Genomic DNA, 19476 nt, shown 5'->3' on the forward strand with positions numbered 1-19476 from the left:
AGCCAAGATGTGATCCTATAATCAAACACAAACTGGTAAGTATTAAGCACTTAATTCGTTTCAGAATAAATGACCGTGCTACTAAGAAGCTGTTGTTTTATTGCAAAATGCAGTTTTGCTTCAAAAATATAAAGATCTATTGCAATAGTATATGTTCTTCTTAGATTTTGCGACACCCATACTAAAAATGTAGTACTTTGCGTTTTAAAAAAACCTTTGTTGCAAATGGCCCTACTGAATGTTTTTTCTTTGGTTCTATTGTAAAGAAATTGTTACATGCTTACAGTGCAACACAATGTTGAACTGATTATGGGTGCTATTATGCATAATTTCCTTGAAACTTAATACTTGTGATGCTAAAGTATTTAGGTTCAGAGCATATAATTTTTTAATACTTTATGTGTAACTGCATATGTATATATCAACCTGCAGTGCATAACTGGAGCAGAGGGAGGGAAATGTACAGGGGGGGCATTTAAAAACCATGGGTGAGAATTGCTCTGGTTGCTATGTGTAGAGACAATGAAGCTTTCCTCTCCATTATTTCTAGCAAAATTACAAATATGTTCTTTTAGAGCAGACAGTATGTAAATATTTGCAGTGCTTTCCCAAGAAAGGGACTGAAGGGCTGGTCAGGTAGGATCTTGCTTTGTGCATGATATTTCCATTTGATGAACGAAGACTACCTTACAAGATCGGCCGTCTAACTTTCTTCTTTAAGTATTACCTCATGGTCAAGATGAAACAGCTAGTCAGGACAGACCTGTCAAATTATAGGTCACCCTTGTTTGATAGGTCAAAGCAATAATGTTTAGTATAGATATGGATGGAGGTTGTTTCTAGTAGCAGTCCTGTAGATGTCTAAAGTGATTTTTTAAAAAAAAGATTAGCCTACAAAGTGGATTCAGGTTTAAATGAATGATCCTTAATCATGCCTACAGATTACTTTTCCATTTGGAGTATTTCCTGAGGGGTGCACCTCACATCACTTTTAGCTGAAGTGATAAGGATTTCATGATATGGTTGACTTGCAGTTAATGCAAGCTATAATAGGAGAAGGAAGAGAAGCAGAACATCTTCAGGAACCCACAGCTGCTACATGCCCTTCTATTTCCCCATCTAAGAGATCCTCCCTCTTCAGAATTTGGAGTGCTCCTTTTTCATAGGGAGTGAGAGGGTGGAAATTTGGGAGTTCACCACTCTCACCTGTAATGGACTTTCTTGTCCTGAAAAAAGGGCTTTTACCTTTTATTAGCAATGCAGTTATATCTAGTTCTCAATGTGCAGGTCATTATGGATGTGCTGACATGTGCAAGCAACTAAGTACCCTGCAATGCTTTTTAGGAATTGAGAATGTGCAAGAATGTGAGTGAAGGTACATTTGCAGGTGAAGGCTGTGGATGTAGAGTGCGCCATGCTTCATCATGAGTAATGATGGGTAGTTTAATAGATTGCATTCTTGAAAGGTGCGGCTGACTACGGGATGATAAGGGTAACTTGTGTATAGAAGCAGAAGATGTGGGTAGGGTTTTAAATGGATATTTTGTCTCCTTATTCATAAAGGAAAGGGATGATCCGGACATAGTAGTTAAAGAGGAGAGGTATGAAATATTGGATAAGGTAAACGTAACGAGAGAGGAAGTACTAGAGGGACTGGAATCCTTGAAAGTTGATAAGTCACCAGGGCCGGATGGATTGTTTCCTAGGCTATTGAAGGAAGCCAGAGAGGAAATAGCGGATGCTCTGAGGATCATTTTCCAATCCTCACTAGATACAGGGGAGGTACCGGAGGACTAGAAAACTGCAAACATAGTACCATTGTTTAAAAAGGGTACGAGGGAAAAGCCAAACAATTATAGGTCGGTCAGTCTTACCTCGGTGGTGGGCAAACTATTAGAATCAATACTGAGAGATAGGATAAACTGTCACTTGGAAAGGCATGGTTTAATCAGGGATAGTCAGAATGGATTTGTTCAGGGAAGGTCATGCCTTACAAATCTGATTAAATTCTTTGAGGAAGTGACAAGGAGGATTGATGAAGGAGGATGGTTGCATGTCCACATGCGTCCCGTGGATGTTGTCTACATGGATTTTAGTAAGGCATTTGACAAGGTCCCACATGGCACTGGTCAGAGAGGTAAAAGCCCATGGGGTACAGGGAAATGGATCCAAAATTGGCTCAGTAACAGGAAACAAAGGGTAAAAGTCGATGGATGTCTTTGCGAATGGAAATCCGTTTCCAGTGGTGTGCCAAAGGACTCAGTGTTGGGTCCCTTGCTGTTTGTGATATATATTAATGATTTGGACTTGAATGTAAGGGGCATGATTGGCAAATTTGCAGATGACACAAAAATTGGCCGTGTAGTTGATAGTGAAGAGAATAGCTGTAGATTCCATGAAGATATCAATGGATTGGTGGAGTGGGCGGAAAAGTGGCAAATGGAGTTCAACCCGGAGGAGTGTGAGGCAATGCACTTAGGGAGGGCAAACAGTAAAAGGGAATACACAGTAAACGGGAATATATTGAGAGGGGTAGAGGAGGTGAGAGACCTTGGAGAGCATGTGCACAGGTCCCTGAAGGTGGCAGAACAGGTAGATAAGGTTGTGAAGAAGGCGTACGGAAGGCTTTCCGCTATTAGCCAAGGTATAGAATACAAAAGCAGGGAGGTAATGATGGAACTGTATAAAACGCTGGTAAGGCCACAGCTGGAGTATTGTGCACAGTTCTGGTCACCACATTACAGGAAGGATGTAATTGCTCTGGAGAGAGTGCAGAGAAGATTTACAAGAATGTTGCCAGGGCTTAAAAATTGCAGATACGAGGAAAGATCGGATAGGCTGGGGTTGTTTTCCTTGGAACAGAGGAGGCTGAGGAGTGACTTGATTGAAGTGTACAAAATTATGAGGGGCCCAGATAGAGTAGACAGGAAGTACCTGTTTCCCCTAGTGGAGAGTTCAAGAACTAGAGGACATAGATTTAAGCTGATTGGCGGAAGGATTAGAGGGGACATAAGGTGAAACTTTTTTATCCAGAGGGTGGTGGGTGTATGGAATTCACTGCCCGAATTGGTGGTAGAGGCAGGGACCCTCAACTCTTTTAAAAAGTACATGGACCTGCACCTAAAGTGCTGTAAGCTGCAGGGCTACGGACCAGGTGCTGGAAGGTGGGATTAGAATGGACACCTGGTTGTTCTTCGAGCCGGCGCGGACACGATGGGCCGAACGGCCCCCTTCTGTGCTGTATCTTTTCAATGGTTCTATGGACTCTCTTACCTTGACTGACCTGGAACGGTCATTAAGCTTTTTCCAGAACTGACAGTCGCTGCCTTGGCCATCCACTTCCAGTGCCCCTGAGCAGCTCTCCTTGGCACACCTGTGCACTCTATTCCAATCAAGGCCTCCCTCGTCTGCTTTACCTCCTGCAGCAGCACTTCCATGGATCCATCTGACATACAGGGAATTCTCTGCCCTCCAGCTGACGTCATAGACATTTTTTGTTTAAGAACTTGTTTTGGTACTTGAAAACTAATGATGATGATGCCTGGCCTTTTAAGATCTTTAAATCCTGCAGCAGCATGCTATTTCCCACCTCCTACAGGCAAGCACCCAATCAGTTGCATTCCTGAACTCATCCCAAATATTAAAATAAAGCTGACCTCAGAAATTACAGTAAGGTCAGCACTCATGACATCAAGTGGATGCGATCTGCATTCCATCTTATTTCCATTTGGGATTTTACCTGATCAGAAAATTAGGCCTGACAGGTTAGTACCAGGGCAACTGGCAAATTGGGGGAGACCATGTCTAAAATTTTAGGTTTTTTCCCTTGGATATGTATTAACACTCTGTTGCTAAATTTGATTGTTAAAATGAGTTAAAATTGTTTATTGAATGCTAAATGGTTATTAAATTGTTTGATAAGTTCCCATCCCTTCCCAATCCACAGACCCATACTTGTTCCTTTTCCTGCCCTATTCACATTACCACTCTTTTCCCCCCCTTCCACAATTCACACTGGTACTTTTTGCCTCAACTCCCTTCTTTCACCCCTCTCCCTTCTCGGTTCATAGAGCCAGTGGTCAATGATTTGCTCCTTGGCACTGCTCCTGGCTTCCACCCAATGCTGCTGTTGTTCCCAGGGATTGAACTGCACTCTCCCGATCTGGCATATCTATTGCAGTAGCTAAGAGCACCAGTGAGGTTGAATCAGGAAGCAGAGCAAGGTGATTTTTCTGAGGTGCGGGGGGTGGGAGGGGGGGGAAACATAATTTCATGAAGGTGGCATGATATTCATGGATAATGCAATAAATAGTCAGGAATTTTCTAGTGGCCCTGGTAAAAACCCGCGTAGGATCCACATAATGGAATCCACAATCATATCTGATTTGTGTAGAGATTAACAAGATTTAACGATGATTTCCTGCTTCAAATGAAATTCCAAGATCACCTTATATAAGGATTTGAGATGAAGTCTGAGAATAGCTCAGTCACCATACCACGATCGCGCACATCTGTCTGAATACTCACGCCTACGGCTTCTTGACTCCTCAGTTGAAAGAAGACATTTTAAACTCAGTTCGAGGTGGTGCATAAGTTTATGAAGCAGCAGATTTAAATCTCAAGGTGGATGGAAGTAACCTGAATTAGATTTCCAAAGTCTTTCATAAAACGGGATATAATGGGATGTTGCTGAAGAAAACCTTTGTAGACATAGACATGGAAAGCTGCACTTTGGATCTTGAAATTACTTAGTTTCAGATCCAAGCTCAGCAAATGTTGGGCATATTTCAGAATGCAAGGGATCTCAAAGGCTAGTGGATCTAGTTTTCTGGCTAAATACCAGACAATTTTTGCACCACACACTTAAGTGTTGGAAAGTTTTCTGGAACCCATTAATGTACCCAAAAAAAGAAAGCCCTTTTGCTCATTCCCTTTCAACATCCAGGGCTATCAAAGACATGCTGACTGGGTTCAGGTGATAACTTGGATAACAAATGCCCCCTGAGCACCTGCAAAATTAAAGATCCAGAATAGATGTTTGGTATATTCCCTCAAAATATTGTGCTGGAGTACAACTTGGGAGACCACGGGGTGAGGAGCTTTTTTCTCCCCAAACTTGTCCCCTCCTTCCACAGGCCATTACACTAAAAACTGTAATAGTACAGGTATTATTTGCTCAGCTACAAAACCTAATTTACATTAATAACTGTTCTAAAAGATGGTATGTCCAAGGGTCAAAGTATGGTAGAACCATGGGAGATAGTCTTAAATGTAGGTGGCATGATTAAGAAGTTTGCTGATGATACGAAAGTTGGTCCTGTGGTTGATAGTGAGGAGGAAAGCTGTAGACTGCAGGAAGATATCAATGGATTGGTCAGGTGGGTAGAAAAGTGGCAAATGGAATTCAATCCAAAGAAGTGTGAGGTAGTGCGTTTGGGGAGGGCAAACAAGGCAAGGGAATGCACAATAAATGGGAGGATACTGAGAGGTGTAGAGGAACAGAGGGATCTTGGAGTGCATGTCCACAGATTCCTGAATGTAGCAGGACAAGCAGATAAGGTAGTTAAGAAGGCATACGGGATACTTTCCTTTATTAGCTGAAGCACAGAACATAAGAGCAGGGAGGTTATGCTAGAACTTTATAAAACACTAGTTAGGCCACAGCTAGAGTACTGCGTACAGTTCTGGTCACCACATTACAGGAAAGATGTGATTGCACTAGAGAGGTACAGAGGAGATTTACGAGGATGTTGCCAGGACTGGAGAATTTTAGTTATGAGGAAAGATTGGATAGGCTGGGTTGTTTTCTTTGGAACAGAGGAGGCTGAGGGGAGATTTAATTGAAGTGTATAAAATTATGAGGGGCCGAGATAGAGTGGATAGAAAGGACCTATTTCCCTCAGCAGGGAGGTCAATAACCAGGGGGCAGAGAATTAAAGTCATTGGTAAAAGGATTAGAGGGGAGTTAAGGAGAAATTGTTTCACCCAGAGGGTGGTGGGGGTCTGGAACTCACTGCCTGAAAGGGTGGTAGAGGCAGAAATCCTCATCACATTTAAAAAGTATTTGGATATGCACTTGAAGTGCCGCAACCTACAAGGCCCAAGAGCTGGAAAATGGGATTAGGCTGGATCGCTCTTTTTCAGCTGGCACAGACACGATGGGCCAAATAGACTCCTTCTACCGTAAATTTCTATGATTCTTCTGTTCGTTTTTTTACCTCATTATGCGAATGAATATTGAAAGGGATGTTTAGCACCAAATTTTTTTTTTTTTTTTATTCGTTCACGGGATGTGGGCGTCGCTGGCAAGGCCGGCATTTATTGCCCATCCCTAATTGCCCTCGAGAAGGTGGTGGTGAGCCGCCTTCTTGAACCGCTGCAGTCCGTGTGGTGACGGTTCTCCCACAGTGCTGTTAGGAAGGGAGTTCCAGGATTTTGACCCAGCGACAATGAAGGAACGGCGATATATTTCCAAGTCGGGATAACATATGTTACCTTCCTGTACAAAGCATAATTTCTCAGTAAAACCCTCAGCCCTTGCCATCCGGTTAACAAAATTCTGCACTTAGCATTTTTCTCATTATTCCCAAGTACAATGGTCTCAAAACATATTGCAGCTTATACTGTGAAAATGTACCTTTGGTCCATTCAAGAATAGAAGGGGCGTGACAAAATTGATCCAGGCAAATAATTCGCCATGGTGAAGGGCCCAAACACTAGGGGACACGAGTTAAAAATTCAGAAGTTAGAAGGGAAATGAGACTGGACTTTTTCACCCAAAGGGTAACACAGAGTTGCAGATCAGTCACCAAGGAAGGACACTGAAGTAAACAGTATAAATGGGTCCAATGGGCAACTAGAGAAGTTTCTGGATAGTGAAGAGATTCAGAAATATTGACTGTTCAGTAAAAGGAATTTCTTTACCTGTATACACAGGCCTTAAAACAGGCTGTGTGAATATTAGTAGACAAATGCTTAACATGCTTATAATTTTTTTTTTCTATTTTAATGAAGGCTTCATTTAAAATATAATATTTAGAGAGGTGTAGAAGTAAATTTGGTAACTGTCAGTAGGAACTGAGAATACATTTTGAATCCACAGTTCCTATTATCAGTTAACAGATTCATCTTTACATCTTTCCTAATAATATATTTGACTAACGGACATCAATATAAGATCAAATGTAAGATTTAGAACAGAGCACAGGAGAAACTTTTTTTAAAAACAGACGATTGTGTAGCTGTGAAATGCACTACCAGAGTTACTGATGAAGTAGAGTTCATGTCACTTTTAAGAATAGGTTAGATGGGTGGTTGAAGGAAAGGTGGTTAAAGGGATCTGGGAGGGCACATGGGATTAGGACTACCGTTCGTGTGGAAAACAAACACCAATACGATGTTTCCCTGATGGGCTGTTCCCATGTTGCATTTTCTATGTAATAGAAAACCTAGGGTTTATACCAAGATTACAAAGAGAACTCACTTTTGATAAGATTTTTAAAATTTGAACGTGGGGGCAAGGGTTTTGCACCAAGTAGAAGAATGCAAATCTGCACTATCAATTTTTTTCATTCATTCACGGGACCTGGGCGTCGCTGGCAAGGCCAGCATTCATTGCCCATCCCTAATAATTCGTAACATGGTAAATCTTTGCTCTCACTTATGTCACTGTGGGAAGAGGCTCAGGGGAGCAGAGACAGAATATAACGAAGGGTCAATCATCCAAGGGTGCTTGTACACAACTGAATGTCGGGCTTTAGAGCAAAAATTAAAACAGAAAATTCTGGAAATACAAAGCAGGTCGGCCAGCACCTAAAAAGGAGGAAAAAAAAACTTAACATTTCGGATGTACACCTTTTGTTAGAATTTTGTACATTCAAAACATTAATCTATCTTTCTTTTCTAAAGTGATGACAGCCCAGCAATTTCTGTTTTTATTTTACATTTGCAGCATTATCAGTTTTTGAAAAACCTACGGCAGAGGCCTGTGAGCAGATTTCCACCCATTTCTTCAATGGCGAGGTTATGAAGTGCAGAGAGCTGTTGGATGGGATAAAACAAAAAAAAATTAAATGATTTTTGTTAAAAAAATTTGTAAAACTGAATGCCGACTAACTACAGGTACAGGTGATGTGGTGTGCAGCAATATCAGGACCCACCATTTTTATTTATAGATAGTTGTCATGGTTTTGACTGCAGGGACTGATTTTTATTGGTTAGCTAAGGTTTCCTGGCCTCAGCATGTTGCTTGGTGATAAATATTTCTTAGAAACTGCACTATCATTTATATTGCATAATTTTTAGTAGTGCGTAGATGAAAAACACAGCTGTTTTTAGTTTAAAGTTATGGCATCTTCTGTTAGAACCAATATCAACAGTTTGCATTTATATAGCACCTTTAACGTAGTAAAATGTCCCAGGGCGCTTCACAGGAGCGTTATCAGACAAAATTTGACACAGAGCCGCATAAGGAGATATTAGGACAAGTGATCAAAAGCTTGGTCAAAAAGGTAGGTTTTAAGGGGCATCTCAAAGGATGAGAGACAAGTAGAGAGGTGGAGAGGTTTAGAGAGGGAATTCCAGAGTTTAGGGCCTAAACAGCTGAAGACATGGCTGCCAATGGATGGTCGAAGGAAATTGGGGATCACAAGAGGCCAAACGGACTGCAGCGGTTCAAGAAGGCGGCTCACCACCACCTTCTCAAGGCCAATTAGGGATGGGCAATAAATGCCGGCCTCACCAGCGACACCCACATCCCCTGAACGAATAATAAAAAAACAAAAGCAATTCCATGAAAATTGCACATGATGAGCTTTACCTCATGTGAGTGAAGGGCAGAAAAGGCAGTTCATGGTACCATTCCTTTTTTCAAGAAATTAAATTAAACAGTGTATACTTTCTGACCTGTGCTAAATTCTTCTGTGTATTCCTTTAATGCAGACATGAATCCTTTTACTTTAAATTGACTTGAGCATGCATTTAAAAGACACTCAGAGGGGCTTAGTATAAATACATTATGCATTCATACAGGGACAACTCTGGTCAGAAAGTATACCAGAATGCTCATCAAGAAACAAGCTCCAATTAATTACTGGAAAATCCAATGCCTGGCATAAATGAAAATATAAATAATGAAACTACAAGATTACAATTCTTTACTTCATTTATATTGTGGATGAAAAATTTGATTTGTAGTCCTGAATATCATTCTAATTCTACTTTACATAGTTAGTATTGAATATATACATAAATTTGCTCTTTGTTTCCGATAAACAATTTGAAAACAACAAAGGTCATCTGTGCGTTGAAGTATTCAAAACACTAAAGCAATTCTTCAAAAAACAGAATTTCGAAGCTTCTATATAAAAAATGAGCAATTTCAATACGAAACTGACAAAATCTTCAAGCCTTACAATAATAATCTAGTGTGCCGGTATGTTAAATACTATGGGTCACTATGTAGCATCAGTAAGCTAATAAATATATTAAAAAAGGACGGCCTGCAGGGGAGGAATGCGTGGTGCAATGGGTTAAGACAACATTCTTTCATCTCCAGAATCTGGCTGAGAATGAAAGTCTCTCTCTGTCTACTGGCCGCATGTGTCCTATATGAAATGAGCGTTGGTAGTCTCAATGCAGTTCCCTGTACAACACATAATTGTTTCCAATTTGGCAATATTTAGCACTCCCATTCAGACCTAATTTGGCACTCTGGATCTTAGAGTGGCCATGGGTTGGCTGTTGTGGGAAAATGGAAAAAACTGACATAGTAGCAGTGTTTAATCTTGACTCCGGGGGGGGGGGGGGATCTTCTGAGTAAGCACTTCCAACAGGAATCATGCCCGCTGGGTGCACTATCAGGGAGTAGTGGGCAGTGTGCAAACGATTTCCTGATATGTACAGCTGGCAGGCGAGGCTCCCCACTGACAGCACAGGAGGATTGGGTGGTGCAGTGGAGTAAAACACAAGCCTTTCACTTCAAGCACCTAACAGTGGAAAATCAGCCCTTAGGTGCCCAAGGAGGACAAGGGCAGCAGGCACACGGGAGCAACACCACCTGCACGTTCCCCTCCAAGTCACACACCATCCCAACTTGGAAATATATCGGCCATTCCTTCATCGTCGCTGGGTCAAAATCCTGGAACTTCTGACCTAACAGCACTGTGGGAGAACCTTCACCACACGGACTGCAGCGGTTCAAGAAGGCGGCTCACCACCACCTTCTCAAGGGCAATTAGGGATGGGCAATAAATGCCGGCCTCGCCAGCGACACCCACATCCCCTGAACGAATAAAAAAAGATGCAAAATGTTCCATTTCACCAACACTAAAGTCCCTCGCCTTAAAAAGCACTTTTATTTTTAAATGGAACAGAGCAGTAGAATACAAATCTGGGCTATTGCCACGATACACCACATGGTGAGCTCCTAACCCTTCAACTCCTGAGCTGCCATAGATGTCAAGCAGAGCTAAGTTGCTTCTTTACAGAAAAGGAGATGAGAAAAAGGACACAGGCTGTGTCAACCGGCTCTGCCTTGATTTGGCTCCCAGTAATTGTTCATAAAAACAGTAGGAGAGCTCTCAGACCATGTTGCACTGGCACTTCAGTATGAGAATAGCACGTAGATTTGGGAGGAAGGAGATTTATGCCATAAGATGCAAAAATGTATTTATACATAAAATCTATTTGAAGGAAAATTATTTGCTACAAAATTTGCAGTTTTACAGCTTTCAAGAAGTGAACAGTTTTTCACTTCACTGGCATCAGATATTTATACATCATAACAGACCTATCTTATCTAGTGAATAAACTATATCCTTTTGTTCCACACAGTTTATCCTCTAACCACATAATACAAGTAGTAATATACTTTTTTTCTGATTCCAGGTCTTGCAATAAACCCGTCAAAACACTTTCAGAAACTGCTAGCGTTAAAAGTGAACTCCACATCAATGGATATCCAACCATCTTTTAGAAAAGAAAAACTCCTTTTCAATATGAACACAACACCAGAATGTATTTTCCCCGTGCTCACCAACTGCTCTCCAGGAAAGAATCAAACGGAAGTCCAAGCAGCAGTCCATAGAGCTACGCTGGCCACCTGCATCCTACTGCTCATGCTGGTGTTCTGTCTGGGGTCCTATGGGAATTTAATTGTCTTCTCCTCCTTCTTCAATCCAGCTTTCAGGAAATTTAGGACACATTTTGACTTCATGATCCTGAATCTGTCTTTTTGTGACCTCTTCATCTGCCTCATCTCAACCCCTATGTTTGGCTTTGTGATGTTTTTTGACAATGGGAACAGCTTGTCAGACACTTTCTGTTTCGCATTCCACCTCACCAGCACAGGATTTGTCATAATGTCTTTGAAAACAGTGGCTGTGATTGCTGTCCATCGTCTACGGATGGTGCTGGGACAACAAACTAACCACTCCTCCTCGTTTGTCTGTACATTCCTTCTTACTATCATCTTGTGGGTCATTAGTTTCACCCTGGCCACCTTGTCAGCCATGACTAAATACCACAGCTCCAAGAACTGTGTCCCGCTGCTAGGACTCATCAATGAAGATGGCAAAGCCATTTTATACACTTACGTAGTGGACTTTACCCTCTGTGTCGGTATTGTTGCAATTTCTTATGCTATGATTGCTCAGACTCTGCACAAGAATGCACAGGTACGGCGCTGCCCTGTGATTACAGTGATTGACCCCAAAAAGCCCAACTGTTTTGTCCCTCCCGAAGTATCAGGACCCTCTTTATACAGAAAGCAGAAATGCAACAAAACACCCCATGTGCAGACACACATGTACACACACAATCAAAGTAAAAGTGCTACTACCTCCAATAAGAAGCTAGAACAGACTGTGAACCTTTCAGCTGTTAAAGACTCCAAAGCAGTAGTGACCTGTATTATGATACTACTGTCAGTGGTCTGCTGTCTGCCATTGGGTATAGCTCTAGTGCATGATGTCTTATCTGCTCAGAGCAGTTTTATCATCTATCAGTTTGAGCTCTGTGGATTCACCTTGGTATTTTTTAGGTCCGGCCTCAACCCATTTATCTATTCCCGTAACAACTCTGGTCTCCGCAAGAAGGTGGCTTGGTGCACACAGCTCATGGCCCTGCTGCTGTGCTGCAAGCAAAAAACAAGGTTGAAAGCAGTGGGGGACGGTAGCCTGGTTGTGAACAGGAACAAGTCTTCTCATCATGATACCAATTCGGCCTACATCCTCTCTCCCAAATCACAGAAAAAGCTTGTAGACCAGGCCTGCGGGCCAAGCAATTCGAAGGATGTCTTCACTTCTGTTGAGTACCAGCAAAAAGCACAGGCTGCCTCCACACCTATCAATACTAGGATAGAGCCTTACTACAGTATCTACAACAGCAGCATCTCCCAGGAGGACAGCACTCCTACCAGTTTGGAGCCCAAAAGGTACACATTTGGCTCTGCTCAGTCCTACACTGGAATGTATTACCACATCTCTAAAACATCAGACTTCATGCAGGACTGTGACAGCACTTCTGCCAAACAAATCCCCATTCCATCTGTCTAGGCCAATCAGAGTTCCATATGAATACTAAATGGTACTAGACAAAACATAAAACATGTTCACTAAAGTCGGTGGTGTCAAGAATTTCTTGCTTGGAAGCAGGCATCTGTTGACAAATATCAGTCACGTAAGGACATTGCTAATTATAGGGCAATTTACTATATCTACTGCTAAAATATCAAATATAACAATGAACACTGGTTAATAGCTAACAATCTGTAAAAATCTGGTGCAGCATGGCTTATGTATGTCTCACTGCCAAATCATGTGGATGTATGCTGTAAATCGCATAACTGTACACCCAGAATGTCAAATAACTTGATATTTGAGAGCAGAACGAGCTGTGTTGGTGGCAGAGAGACTGGTATTCATTAAATTGGCTTATTGAACAGCTGGAAACCATGTGCAACTACATATAAATGATACATCTCTCATATAATAGTTGTGCAATACTTGGATCAAAATCAACTTTGACATGTTGAGCACTGTAGTGTCAAGCGGTTCAGTTGTAATATTGGTACAGTTTTGGAACTTTTGGTAAGGACTCGTCAGTTCCAATCCCATTCTCAATTAATGCCTGCATGCAGGTTGTGCAAGGTGTGCGTTTTCCTGTCAGCCGGGTCACCATTGGGCAAACCAAAACTGGCAAAGGTGGGCTGTTTCTTACACTGCTCAAGAGTATCTTCCAACAGGTCAAGCAAGAAGCAATATTAAAAAAAAATCATCATTAGGGCCATTCCCTGCGTCCTAATAGAGTAGAACTGTGTGGACCCAGTGATATAATGAATAGCAATAATGTACTATATGTAGTGCTCCCCATTTATGTCACAGAATAGGGAGTTCTCCACAAAATGACATCTTCCAGACTGAATCTGACCATAAAGTATAAAACAAGGCAACAGAAGTAATGTGGATACAAAAAATTATATGGTATCTTCCTTTATAACATTTAGGGAAAGGAACAATTTAGCAGACTATGGGCTGAGAGTGTAGCCCAACTACTACAGTGCCAGAACCACTGCGTCTCGGGTGGTATAAGTGCATACAGGGCAAGATGCTGACCGCACACAAGCAATTTTTTTTTAGCACTCATCACTTAACAGATGACATACTGGGGGAACCTAGTGGTCGGGGGAGGGGAGGGGCAGGTTATCCATTGCAGCTGCTCTTAAAGCACTGCTGGTCACCCTTAAACCTGTCCTGCTGAAGATTTGTTAGAAATGGACGAAGGCAGAATGGTCCCATTCAATGACAATGCCCTGAAGGACTGCTGTAGAAGGTCCTGCAGTGAAAGGTGGCTCTATTCAAAAGGAAGAGGCCACCCTGCAATGAAGAGCAGTGCCAGAGCAGCATGAACAGAGGTGACAAGAGTAAGTAAATGCTGTTTCACCTGTGACCTGAACTTAGAAGCAGATGAGGAAAAATTTGGCGATTTTCACAACTTTATGAAGGTGAGTGGTGCTGATGTGCACCTTAGTTTTACAATATTTTACAAACTTCACTTCAAACTAAATTTGGTGTTCTATTAGAGAGGAAAGATGCAGTATATGTTATAGTACTATGCACTGTATAGTACTTACATATTCCCAGACCTGTTGGACCCGAACATTGTGAACTGAGATCATCTCAGATATGTTTACACTGGGCACTATTAATTGTGCAAAGCATCAAGCACCAAGGGCAGTGACACCATAAGGTCCCTCAATATTATGATGTTTACTTGGCCTGGGCACTTGAGTGGCACACATTATATTGTATATTCATCTTTCCAACATATGCCCCTTTCATACATGCTTGCAGGAGGAGACTGCAAATAACAGAAGGCTGCACCTGCAGATAGGAAGAGGGTCACCAAAGCTGCAACTGTGACTCCTTATGAGGAGAGAGCATTGAAGATTCTGGGCATGGAGGTAATAGAGGGAGTGGGAGAGCTGAAGGTCTCCCCCCTCCCTCCCAAAGTTCATGACTACCATCTTCTGGTTCTCATTCTTTTTGCCCTTACTCATACACTCCCTCACACACAGGCATACAATAGCATTCCAGCATAACCCAATGGAATGTCTAGCCATGTGCAGCTGTTTCAAGAGAAGTCTTACTATTTATATAATAAAAGATCTTCTGTTCTGCAGGTCCCTAAAAGGCAGTGTCATTGCCCATTAACAAGATAGAGAGAGAGAGAGACAATGATTGAAGCAGAAACCAGTCAACATTTAAGAATAGGTTAGATAGATGGTTGAAGGAAGGGGCATAAAGGGATTTGGGAACAGGGCAGGTACATGGGGCCAGGGCTGCTACTCATGTGCAGGATAGACTGTTTCCCTGTTGTAATGTCAACATAATTTTAAAATTAGAGAAATTCATTGGAGAAACTGTTATCACTGGCAGGAGGGCCAGTAACCAGAGGACAGCCAGTAACCAGAGGACACTGATCTAAGGTAATTGACCAAAGAACCTGGGGGCAGATGAGAATTTTGTTTTTAAACGCAGTGAGTTGTTATGATCTGGAATGCGCTGCCTGAAAGGGCGGTGGAAGCAGATTCAATAGTAACTTTCAAAAGGGAATTGGATATATATACTTGAAAAGGAAAAAAATTGCAGAGCTACGGGGAAAGAGCAGGGGAAGTGGAACTAATTGGAGAGCTCTTTCAAAAGAGCCAGCACAGGCACAATGGGCTGAATGGCCTCCTTATGTGCTGTATGATTCTATAATTCTACACAATCTACAGGATTCACTGCAGCAACTCACTAAGGTTACTTTAACAACACCTCCCCATGCTGACTTGGACATTTATCTACATTTCTTCATCATCACCTAACACCGTGGTTGGAACACCATCAACACCCAGGACTGCAGTGTTTCTACAAGGCTCACACCACCACCACCACCACCACCACCACCACCACCACCACCTTCTCAGGGCAAGTAGGGCATTAAATATGGCCCACCCACATAACCGAGAATATAAATGTTACACGTAAATTCGTTGAATAAACAATTTCGCTCTATTTTACGAACCTGTTAAAACCCTCACAAACCTTCTATCTGGCTCTCATCCAGCGCTTGCGCACTACAGATATGGAGGGGGGGGGGAGGGAAAGGAGAGTTCGCGCATGCGCGGGAGGCAATCTTACGTCGCCGCGAGGCAGCTGCGCAGGCGCACTGACTATTTTTTTTTGGGCGGTAAACGGCCCAAGCGCATGAATGTTCGTTTTTTTTTGAAAAATCCGTTGGCCGCGTGCGGGAATCTTTCCGAGAGAAGCGACTGAGGAGGAACGAGGCAAACAACGAACATCAAATATAAACACATGTGGATATAATGGAGTCAGCAGTACGTCAGGTAAATGGAATCAGAGTGCGTGCTGTCTCCCCCTTCAATGGGATGATAAAACCGAAAAGAAATGCACGTAGAGTGAGCCACCCAGTCATTCGGAGATTTCAAAACTGGATAGAAAAAGCCGTTTTTTTTTTCCAAAGCTGAATTGCATAAAATAAAGTGGTTCAGTCATTGCATAAGAAAATGAGCCCATTTTGCATATAGTGTTTCAAACCATTTTCAACATGTCCACAGCCTTTAAATCCCCTCGCTGCTTTTGGAGTGAGGAAAATGGTGGCCACCTTATTTGGTTGGGGGTTGGGTTGCTTTTTCCTATTTCCCATTATTGCCTTGCCTCAATGATGATGCACATGGCAAACTCATCAGGGTCTATTGGGTTTAATCCATTAATGGGTTAGTACTGTGCAACCAGCCCTTGCAGAGGTTCTGCAAGTTTATCCAATAACCAGCTGATCCACACATACAGGGAAGATCCCATGTTTGTATCCCCTTTGTGTTGAGTTAGCTGATCACAACCGAGAGGGCAGTAGGTGTGCTATAATTGGATTTTGTTTCCCCAAATGAGGGAGGGGAAAACTAGCAAGGTTTCCTGCTCATGATCACAACTGACTCCAATTCTGTAGAGGTTGTGTGAGGGCACAATTGGGCTTGCTTGTATGCCCATAGTGGTTGAATAGCCTGGCAATGCTCATTGTATAGGTTCACACATGAAAAACAGCCATTTAGAGGAAGTACCAGAGGGCAACCACTGTCTGTAGAGTTGTAAGGAGTCAACCTACTGACCCAGAGGCAAGAGTGCTACCAACTGAGCCAAGCTGACATCCTAAATTGATTTTGTTTCTCAATTGTTGGATGATGTATGATGCTATCAGGGCCAGGCTAAAGAGAGGGGGAAATTCTGCTTATGATATTACATGGGCCGGGTTATCTTCCCCATTTAAAGTGGCGTTTTTTTTAAACAGCATTGCATGGCTAATTCTAGATATGAATCAACATACCTACATTGAACATAAAGTATTCAGCACAAGTCAGTCTTTAATGTTAGTCATGACCCATATCATCAGTTGGACACAGTATGTTTTGCTTCCAGATTATAGAATACCTCATTGTTCATATTGAAAATGACAACAGGAGATTTAGAAGATCAGCTGAGCTGGAAGGAGATCTGCTTGTATTAGTTAATGCAGTAAACCCCACCGTGCGCTTCCACAAGGAATGTGTCTTCTGTATTGTAACAGGTAAATGCACAATAACATACAAACCAGCACTCAGATTTGATAGCAACCAAAGTGAAACGTAACATTTAATCCCATATGTGTCAAATATCAAATTGTTTTTATTCACTATGTTAATTTTCTAATGATTCCTATTTGACCAGTTGCAGCTGCTGGACAATGGATTTCCAACAATCAAACAGATCATTTTTACAAAGGTAAGAACTTTAAACAATAAATCTCAACGCTCCAAAATCTATTTAGTTCTAAACTGGTTCATATTCACTGCTGTCCACTTTCCTTTTAAAACATGTAAAAGCCCAGTGATTGGGAAGGCCCTGGGTTTCTGCCAGTGATGCTGCTGGTAGGGATGCAAAACTGGCCCAAGGTGGCTGGTCCTCCAATTTCACACCTCTTGGAGGAAGATTTCCTCTTTGCATCAGGTGTAGTGGAAATTGTAAATAAGGTATTTATACACAGGTTTGCAATTTTGCTACACCTTTTACACAGAGAAAAACTACCACTCCCACCCACCAAGTGGGAAAGCAGCTGGCCTCGTCTCATTATTTCTCAACAACAGTACAGAATAGATTAGTAATTCATCACTGTGTTAGTGAAGCAGAGTGGCAATATTTCCTCTTGTTACTATTTTTACTGAAATCACAATTGCATGCGATTGGAACATTTTTACAATTTTGCTAGAAATAGCACATTATGTGGAAATACCAAAGGAAATCTGGGGTGCAAAGTAACATCCCACTGCTCTGTGTGCAACGCATTGGACGTCTGACAGACACCAATGTGTTTTATTTCTTGTGACATCACCCCTGTAAAGAGTACTTTATGCAAAGTGAAAACCCCTCCAGATCCTAAAACTGTTAGACTTTACAAAATAAAATGACTCTAATTGTATGTATTTGTGTTTGTTTTAGTAATTTTGATCTCTTTCTTCAGTAATAGAAAAGCTGTTACTCCAGCTATCCTTAAGTATGGTGCAACCAGATGCTGAAAGTGCAGATTTAAATCAAAAGTTCATCTCTTCAGAAGTCAGGCTGACATTTGAGGTATAAAAAGTACAGTAGATCCCCACTAGATGCCACCAACTGTTTGTTTATTACTTCTACTTGTGTTTTTAGGAGGAGGAAGAAGGACAAGCTACAAAGTAGCAAAATTCATTGCCATTTTTGTAATTATGTACGGGCTGAATATAAGTGGATATATATGTATAATAAGGGCTCCTGATGAATGGCTCAGCTGGTTATGGCAGTGAATAGTTGGGACCTTCCTGGTCTGTACGGCTGAGTACCTTGCTACTTGAACTAGCCAAGCCATTGGATAAGCTCATTTCTGTTAATTTCTTGCAGGACCTGAAATAGCCACAGATTATATCTAACACTCCTTTATGTCATGGGCCAACTAAGTATTTTTGACAGGCTTTACATATTGTATTTGTTTATGACTTTGTAAAGTATCATAGTAATTTTTTTGTTCTGTTATTTTTCTTGGTGTATTTTCACTCAGGGCTCAAGAATAAACAGGAAAATATTGAGCAATATGTAGGAAATGTCTAGATCATGATCATGGGGCCTCTGCTTAAAAACTTGCGGTTCCTTCTACCACGGAACTTGAATTATGAATTGTTGGTTAATCACTTTAACACAGTTTTCCTTCCCCCAAATCAATCTATTTTTTCTCTGTTAATTAGACTTCTGAAAGGAGCTGCATTGTGATGACAGATTGCTTAACTATCAAGCATTTCTTACACAGAATCAGTATTGTCCATCCACAGGTATTGAATATGAAGGACATACCACAGCAGTTGGGTGACCTAGGAAAAATAAAACATGAAATCATGTTAGAATATATAGCCTGTCAACTTGTTTCTTCACTTTGAGGCCAATACATTGAGCCTTCAAACATGGAATGTCAGCTGGCCAGCTGGGGATCATGAATTACAGGGGTGGATCTGTCTGGAGTCCAGGAGGTTCAGAGGCTCAGTGGGGTGTGTCATAGTTTGTGGAAGGGTGGGGAGGAAATCGGTTGAAGCCAAGTTGAGGGTAAGTTTCTATTTTTTGTAAATTTATGTATTTGTGATAAATTTGTTTAGGTGTATATAGGGGATGGGTGAGGGCCATAGTTGCTATATCTCAAAGAATTTGTTTTTTGCTAGAATACAGTTGTTACAACATTTTCGGTTAGAAGGTGTTTGGGGACAAATTGAAAATGGAGGGAAAAGTTTTGCAAAAATGAATGGTAAATAAGAATTGTGGAAAATAACAATAACCAATTAGAAAGGTGAAAAGCACAAGAGACATAACCAATGAAGAAGAGAAGATTTTGAGCCAAATAGAAGATAGAAAGTGACAGTCACAATGG

General features: G+C 41.6%; 2 protein-coding genes across 2 annotated transcripts in view; one reads left to right on the plus strand and one right to left on the minus strand.

Annotated features, from left to right (window-relative positions):
- The window catches only part of LOC137306509 (acylphosphatase-2-like), a 42870-nt gene extending 27239 nt beyond the window's left edge, over window positions 1–15631 (minus strand). The window contains exon 1 of the mRNA XM_067975774.1: window positions 15568–15631. The gene's annotated coding sequence lies outside the window, so the exon portion shown is untranslated. The remainder of the gene's footprint in view (window positions 1–15567) is intronic.
- Window positions 10953–12554, plus strand: LOC137306508 (probable G-protein coupled receptor 75). The gene has a single exon (XM_067975773.1). It carries the CDS (start codon window positions 10953–10955, stop codon window positions 12552–12554), a length of 1602 nt encoding a protein of 533 aa, XP_067831874.1.
- Window positions 15632–19476: the final 3845 nt, after the last annotated feature.

The sequence above is a fragment of the Heptranchias perlo genome, chromosome 43 (assembly GCF_035084215.1).
Source record: "Heptranchias perlo isolate sHepPer1 chromosome 43, sHepPer1.hap1, whole genome shotgun sequence".
Taxonomy (NCBI): Eukaryota; Metazoa; Chordata; class Chondrichthyes; order Hexanchiformes; family Hexanchidae; genus Heptranchias; species Heptranchias perlo.

What these genes read in the sequence shown, in the direction of transcription:
- LOC137306508 (XM_067975773.1), top strand. Translation starts at nt 10,953, where the DNA reads ATGGATATCCAACCATCTTTTAGAAAAGAAAAACTCCTTTTCAATATG.